At 45.7% G+C, this 7500-nt stretch overlaps 1 protein-coding gene across 3 annotated transcripts in view; it reads left to right on the top strand.

The window, feature by feature from the left end:
• cacna2d2a (calcium channel, voltage-dependent, alpha 2/delta subunit 2a) overlaps positions 1-7500 on the top strand; it is a 213579-nt gene that overhangs the window by 119178 nt on the left and 86901 nt on the right. For 2 of the 3 annotated variants that reach the window (XM_042090854.1, XM_042090853.1), the window contains exon 5: positions 2201-2245. The exons of the other annotated variant lie outside the window; for it this stretch is intronic. In XM_042090854.1, the coding sequence (XP_041946788.1) occupies positions 2201-2245 (45 nt within the window). The remainder of the gene's footprint in view (positions 1-2200; positions 2246-7500) is intronic. 3 annotated transcript variants of the gene reach the window in all.

The following is a 7500-nucleotide window of genomic DNA, read 5'->3' as shown; positions in this document are numbered from 1 at the left end:
TTAGCTGCTCTCACACACTTTCTTTCACCCTCTCTTTCCATGCAGAATCCACCTCCCTGCCTCCTCCTCCCTCTCACTCTCACTCCATCTCTCTCGCTCTCCATCTCTCTCTCTCATGTTTCGGCCTCTCTTGCTTCTCTGTCCATCTCTCTTTTGTTTTTCTCTTTCTCTCTACCCGTCTTTCTGCACTACATCAATTTCAGGATCTCTCCATCTCACGCTCTCTCCCCTCACCTTTACACATGCACACACACACACACACACACACACACACACACACACACACACACACACACAGAGACACAGACACAGACAGATACACACACACACACACACACACACACACACACACACACACACACACACAGAGACACAGACACAGACAGATACACACACACACACACACACAGACACAGACAGATACACACACACACACAAACTCTATCTCTATTCCTCTCTCCTCCTTGAGACACACTTCACTCACATAGTTGCTCTCTGCCTGTCTGTTTTCAACCCCTATTTCACCACACAGCAAATCCAATACACTCCTCCTCTAGCTCACACTCTATCACTCTAACGACTGTTACTGTCGTTCTCTTGTCCTGTCTGAACTCTCGCATAATCTTTTGCTCTCCCCTCTCCCTCTCTTCCTCTCTCTATCTCTCCCTCTCTTCCTCTCTCTATCTCTCTCCCTCTCTCTGTCTCTCTCCCTCTGTCTGTCCTTCTCCTCTCTCCATCTCCCTCTTCCTCTATTCCCTCTCTTGGTCTTTGCCCTTGTGTCTGTGTCCGTGAGGGGAGTTGCACAGGGCAGGGCAAGCTAGAGAGGCCACGCTAAATGGGATGAGAGTGAAGCTTTGAGGAGAGAAGCCTGAGACTGTTAACCACACACTCTTCCCTCCTACCCCCCCCCCCCCCCCCCCCCTCCCAGACACACACACACACACACACACACACACACACACACACACACACAGACAGACACACACACATACACACCGCTCCCACCCAGCCCTTCCTTTGGTCCCACCGGGCTGCTACCTCAAAGAAATCCCTCAGAGCCCCCTTCCTTCACTCCACTGTGGCTGCCAGCCATCTTGTCCTGGCTGTTGCCACGGTGACATTGGTGGTCTGGTGTATTTTGTGATGTGTACAATGTAGACCGTGCCCCTGCCACCACCACCTCCCCTCTCCTCTCCACCCCCCCACTCGCCTTCCTCTCCACTTCCAGCTCTCTGGAGGTGATCCAGTCACACTTTGACAAGTGGAATAAAGGGGCCCAGAGAGAGAGAGAGAGAGAGAGAGAGAGAGAGAGAGAGGGTGCTGCCCTTGAGAGTGCCAGCTATGTGGAGCTTAGTCTGGTGGGGATTGGGTATGAGATACGGCTAGAGTTGGTGCCAGACTGGAAATCCTGCTGAATCCAGCGATGCCGAGCCGCACTGTTAAAAGATTTGATACACTTTACATTCCTCCCATTCCTCCCCCACACAGACCTTGGCAGCCTAATGTAGGCCTTGGCTGACCTCCCTTCCCTTCTCCTACATGCTCAGATCGTATTAGAGAACATGACATTTCAAAGGCTTCTTCGAGAACTTTCTTCAAAACGCACACACACACACACACACACAAACATATATATATACACACACACACACACATACATACACATACACACACACACACACACATGCATTATACTGCCCCCACTATTTTCTTCATTTGTTTCCAAGGCATGTGCAGTTATTGCAATAGTTTTCCAGTGGGGCCTATCACACTTAGCATATTATCTGCTTTAATGTAATGTTGTGGTGTATGCAGAGCCCAAGCCTGCCGGCAGTGTCACGCTAGGGTGGCCCAATTACATGGCAGGTGTACTTACAACCATTTAGTAGGAGTTTTCAGTCAAGGATGCCAAGCCAGCACAGCAGACACTTCCATTTGGGGTCTTTGCAAAACACTGAGCCTGTAATCTTACTCTGCATGTTGACATTTATGTGATTCCACAGCAACAGATATGTATTCAGAGACTGAAGAGCTCCTGGCTGTTCTCACTATACCTGGTGAAACCAGGTTTAATGGTGGGATGAGGGATTCTTTTTGAGATGCAAGTTGGCTGATGGGTGTGTAGTTGCCAGCCCACACAGAAACTTGTATGACATCTCTTCCTCATTCTAATCACCAACCTTCCTCTGTTCTCTTGCAGGACTCTGATATCACCTATTATGACTCCAAAGCAGAGGCTGATAGCGTAAGTGCCATGTGTAGAATGTGTGTGTGTGTGTGTGTGTGTGTGTTTGTGTTTGTGCATTATGGTTCCAGCCCGTAGATGCCCTCAGTGCAGTGCCAGTAAGGAACAATCCCAGTCGATAAAGTTGACTGTGACTGAACATCAACTGTCTGAAACCACATTGAGTGCTTTGTCTACTATGTGTCTGTGCATCTTCCCACTGAACACGACAGAAGAGCACTTGCTTTGTTAACTATTATGGAAGCAGCATGGCAATATGTACAGTGGTACAAGACAGCCTCTTGTAGCTAATGGATGCTGGAGGTGGTGTGAGATGTGTGTAATTGCATTCTGGAGGGATGTCTACAGTAACTGCTGTTGTTAAGGCACAGGGTCATATGCCCTAATACTTTGGAGGGCTTTGTTGCTGCACCCAGATGTAACGTTAACAACCAGAGCCCTGTGAAACACTATAGTGCAGATTAATCGATTCCGTATGACCTTTGACCCCGAGCCGTTCTAGTAAGTAACCATTAGACTGTAAAATGAAGGAGAGAGAAGAAAATGTGCTGCCTAGATTATTGATTGGAACATTTACTTTTAAAAAACGGCCTGATGGTGTTGATAAAAATAAAGTCCTCTGCAATGTCTGCAGCAAAGAATTTGCATATCACCAGAGTTCTTCAACTCTAAAGTTGCACATAAATGCAAAGAAATAGTGTTGACATTGAGGGGAGTGTGAATTTATTTTCATTGTGTCCCCTAGGTTATATCTGTGGCCTGAAATGCCTTGTATGTGAAAAAAAAACTTCTTCCCTAAGCATTTTTGAATTTATTTCCTCAGCATATTAGGTCATATCATAGATTATTATGGCCATTATTTGAACAGTGAAAATAATAATAAAATATTTTTTGAACTTTAATGTCACTAATGTTGATCATTCAATGATTCATTTCAATTTAAATATTTAAAATACTTTCACAGCAAAAATTATATATGTGATTAATTTAGATTAATTAATCACAGAGTATGTAATTAATTTGATTATTTTTTTTAATCGATTGACAGCCCTAATTATTATATATTATATATATATTATATTTCATGCATATTGGTATGCTAATGGTTAATATGGACGTGCCCTCATTAGTGTAGACTATTGTCTTGTTTTCTCTCATAACATTTAGCAAAAAATGTGATACATTATATGATATGTATGTAAAAGAACTCTGTATCGAGGCTTACAACAGGGTTCACCATAGAAACATAATCATGCAATGAATGGCTTTGTATACTAACAGCTAGACTTATCATGAACAATATGTACAAGATCTGGACAATACCTGACAAATACCCTGACAGGACATCAATATGAGGTGATCAGATATGTGAAGAAATTCAATTGGCAGTCATGTCATATGTCGCTGCAGTATCTGTCCACAGTTTCCCATAGAGATTACATCTTGACACCCATGGAATTGTGAGACTTAGAAATAAGTTTTTAATGTTGTCATGTGAGACTGCGGTTACTGAGTCAGAAAATCAAGAAAGTAAGCGCCTCCCATGGTAAAATTTGTCATCTACGTTGTAGCGCATCCACTGATTTCAACTGATAATTTCTTTTGGTGTAAAAGTAAGGCAATATAATATATCTGAAAACGAGTATAGGAGGCTTTGTTGATTCATCCATCTCATAAGTCACCTTTACTTCACTGAGAGAAAGGGGCCAGTGCAATGTCAGGTTGGGGCATCCAAACCGGAGGCGACAGAGTCTCTCCCCACCGTGTCCAGGGAGTGCAGCCGGACACACAGAGAGAGAAGAGACACATGAGGGAGAAGAGGAAGAGGAAGAGACGAAGAGAAAGGGAGACAGAGCGGAGGAGAGGGCCGAAGAGGAGCATGGGAGACTGGGGGGAGGAGAGGGCCGAAGAGGAGCATGGGAGACTGGGGGGAGGAGAGGGCCGAAGAGGAGCATGGGAGACTGGGGGGAGCCATAAATCAAAGTGTGATTTCGCTCCTTGCAGCCGACGCGGGGCTTTGATTAATGGCGTCGCGCGTCGGGGGCTGTCGCCGCGTCTAATTGGAGGACATCGCTCATCATTAAACCCGGCCGGGGAGAGGCCGTCCCCCGTGCGACACGCCCCACCTGCCCCCGCCCCGCGACCCCCACGTCTCACTGCCGCGCCGCTCGAGCGATCCAGGGGGTCAGAGGGGTCGTGCTGAGGTCAAACGCTCTGGGCCCTAGAGGGCAGGCAAACACTGGCACTGTGATGTTCACAGCCCACTGGCCAGGCTAGTTTGTGCCGCGTGCGCTCCCACAGGACATCCACCTGGGATAGAAAACAACTGGATACCGCTTGGGCCATAATTCAATTTTTACATCATGTGCTTCACACCAGCCGGTCTGAGAGCAATCACTCTGACAAACAAAAACACACACACACACACACACACACATTATCATAACTAATGTATAATTCATGGTAAACATGCTCAGTAAAGACTTTGGGGTTTATACCGATTGAGGTCAGTTTGACGGCATTTTGCTTTACATCTGTTGATTAGCATGCTTGCACAGACCTTCTTGAATAAGTAGAGAGATTGCTTCAATGAAGCCACAAAGTGTCTGATGTGAAGGTTAGCACAGGTTTGTATTCCAGTGTCCTCTCTGGCTTTCGTCCACCTCAGGTCATCTTGCCCCCCTTCTCTGATGTTGAACCATCCTCTCCTCTGCCCTTACATTTTAGTAGTTTCTTCCTCTCCTCTCTCTCTACAAGTCAAACGGTGCCACGTCCACATAATCGAACTGTGCCACACAGTCAGTGCTACGCTAGTTACTGCTACACAATTGCTATGCTGTTTCACTTCAGTGTTTCCCACAGAATTGGATTCAATTTGTGGCGGTAAGATCGTCTTGGAAGTGTATAGGGTTAATTGAGTGCCTGTCACTTTAAGACGTTTGTGATTAACACAGTTAACGTTAAAAGGCTGCTGATGTGTGGATGCAATTCATAACGTTTTCTACAGTACATAGTTAAAATAAAGGTTCCTACTTCTCCTTGGGACAAGCACTTTTGAATTTTGGAAAACACTTTTTCATTTACATTGGGATTTTGCAAACATTCAGTGTCAGAGTCATTAAAATGAGCCCTTCAACGAAATTGACAAGCAGCTGTAAGTAGGCTAAGCATGCTAAATTCGACATCCAAACAGTATTCTAACGTTAGCTTTGAGATACTGCTTGATTGCATAACTTAGCTTAGTTTAGTCTCTTCAATGTAGCCTACTATGTTGTGATAAGACCTTAGCAGAGTTAACTTCAATGCAGCAGTTTTGAACAAATTTGCGCAGCATGGTCACGATGCTGAGTGGATTTAATAACAATTTAGCCAGACGTCTTCTATGCAATGCTTCTATGTGGCAACAACAATCGTGAATATTTTGTTAAATGCACATGCAGAGGAGGGGCAGCGGGGGCTACGAGAGTGAGCGGGGCGGGGCCGGGCCAGGAAAGGCTGCGTGCGTAAAAAGCGCAGCTCAATGGCAATGCAAGGATTTGATCTTAAATTTAAAATTGATTAAATTAAATTAAATTCAATTAAATTAAATTAAACATAGAATATTAATCTGTGGCGGCCGATTTTGATTTTGTGGCGCCCCGCCACAGATTAGTCAATGTATGGGAAACACTGCACTTACTTTATTATCCTCAAACAGGAGCATTATAAAGTAACTGATATAGTAACTTATTCACTTGTCCTATGCCTTCGTCCAACTGCTGAAGAGACATCTTCCGAAGAGACATTTTTCAAAAACTCACTATAGTTTAATTTGCTCCTTCCATTCCTTTTTCTCCCCTCCCTCTCTCTCTTTCTCCCTTTTTCTCCCCTCCCTCTCTCTCTTTCTCCCTTTTTCTCCCTCCATCTCTCGCACACACACAGCTCCCCCCATCATACCCCATTTGTCTCCTGTCAGCCCCCTCTCCCTCAGCTCTGCATCCTCCTCGTTTTTCCGCGTGTCCTGCCAGTGGCCACTCCCTGGCATCCCTCAGCCTGCGCCATCACTTCCTGCTTCAGCCCCCTCCAGCACGAGCGAGAGCGTGAGCGGGCCCATCATTAGGTAGTCTAATGGACTCGTCTGGCCAGCTGTTTGCCGTCTCCCGGCCGCGGCTCAGGGAACTCTGGGATTGATAGCATGTCTGTCGCCAGAAGGCTGCGACGCCGGCGAGATGGCGCAGATGACGCATCGGATGCTTCCTGTGGGAAACTCTCGCTCTCTCTATCCTTCTCTCCATTTTGTCCTGTGTTCATTCACTCTATCTGTCTTCTCCCTGTCCAAAATGAATGGGTCTGAAAGAGCAGCTCGGGACATTTTGGCAAAGGAAAGTACAACGGAAAACTATTTCATAAACTGGTGCAGCAGTTCCAAATTATCATCAACTTATCATTCTGCTATCATAAAGGATGGCTGGGTTTCCCTTGCACTCAAATCAATTAGTGTGCTTTTTGTCTGTGCACAATGTGGTGCAGGCAGGCCTACAGATCTCGATCTGCTCTGCTGCCCAATCTCATGCCTCCTCTTCGGCTGCCTTATCGGAGTATAGAAATCAAGCAAAGATTAAAACATACGTTTTAATATTCCATGCCCATCTGCAGTGGACAGTGGACGCAGAGTACTGCAGTCAGTAGACCTCTCTCCCTGACACCTTTAAGATGGTAGCTCCCCTGGGTTTGAGTCTTCACATCCGTCTCCCGTTTATAAGAGTTCCCAGGGCTTGATTTCAGTGCAGGGTTGTGCTTCTCGCCACAAAGGTGATTGGAAGAGCCGACCTTTTTAGTGTGCTTATTGCTATGGATACCAGTGTATGTGTACTAACGCATAATGTCCCAGCAGTTATGTCAATGGTTATGGCAGGATATTGAGCATAGCATGTCATTCCGTTTGACACAAAAGTTAGCTTAGCCACAAACGGGACATAAGTTCTACCCTTTCTAATTGCACGTTCAAGGCAATATCCTGTAGATTGTAAATAGGTCAGTTGACCTAAAGTGTACTCTTGTGCCGTGTGTAGTGCCGGTTTTGTTACTGGCATCTGCTTAGCTGTTCAGCTGAAGCTGCAAAAGGATTTAATCTGGGGAGCCCAGAGGGAATTTCACTGCAGCAGTTGTGTGGACCACTTATCGCGGAGCACAATCTTGTAATTTGTTTGCAGTCTCAACAGAACAGTGTAATTTTTGCAAGGCATGCTGATTATGAACCACCAGTATGACCAGTG

This window comes from Alosa sapidissima, chromosome 4 (genome assembly GCF_018492685.1).
Source record: "Alosa sapidissima isolate fAloSap1 chromosome 4, fAloSap1.pri, whole genome shotgun sequence".
Taxonomy (NCBI): Eukaryota; Metazoa; Chordata; class Actinopteri; order Clupeiformes; family Clupeidae; genus Alosa; species Alosa sapidissima.
The sequence above is the reverse complement of the archived record's forward strand: the minus strand, read 5'-3'. Positions and strand labels throughout refer to the sequence as shown.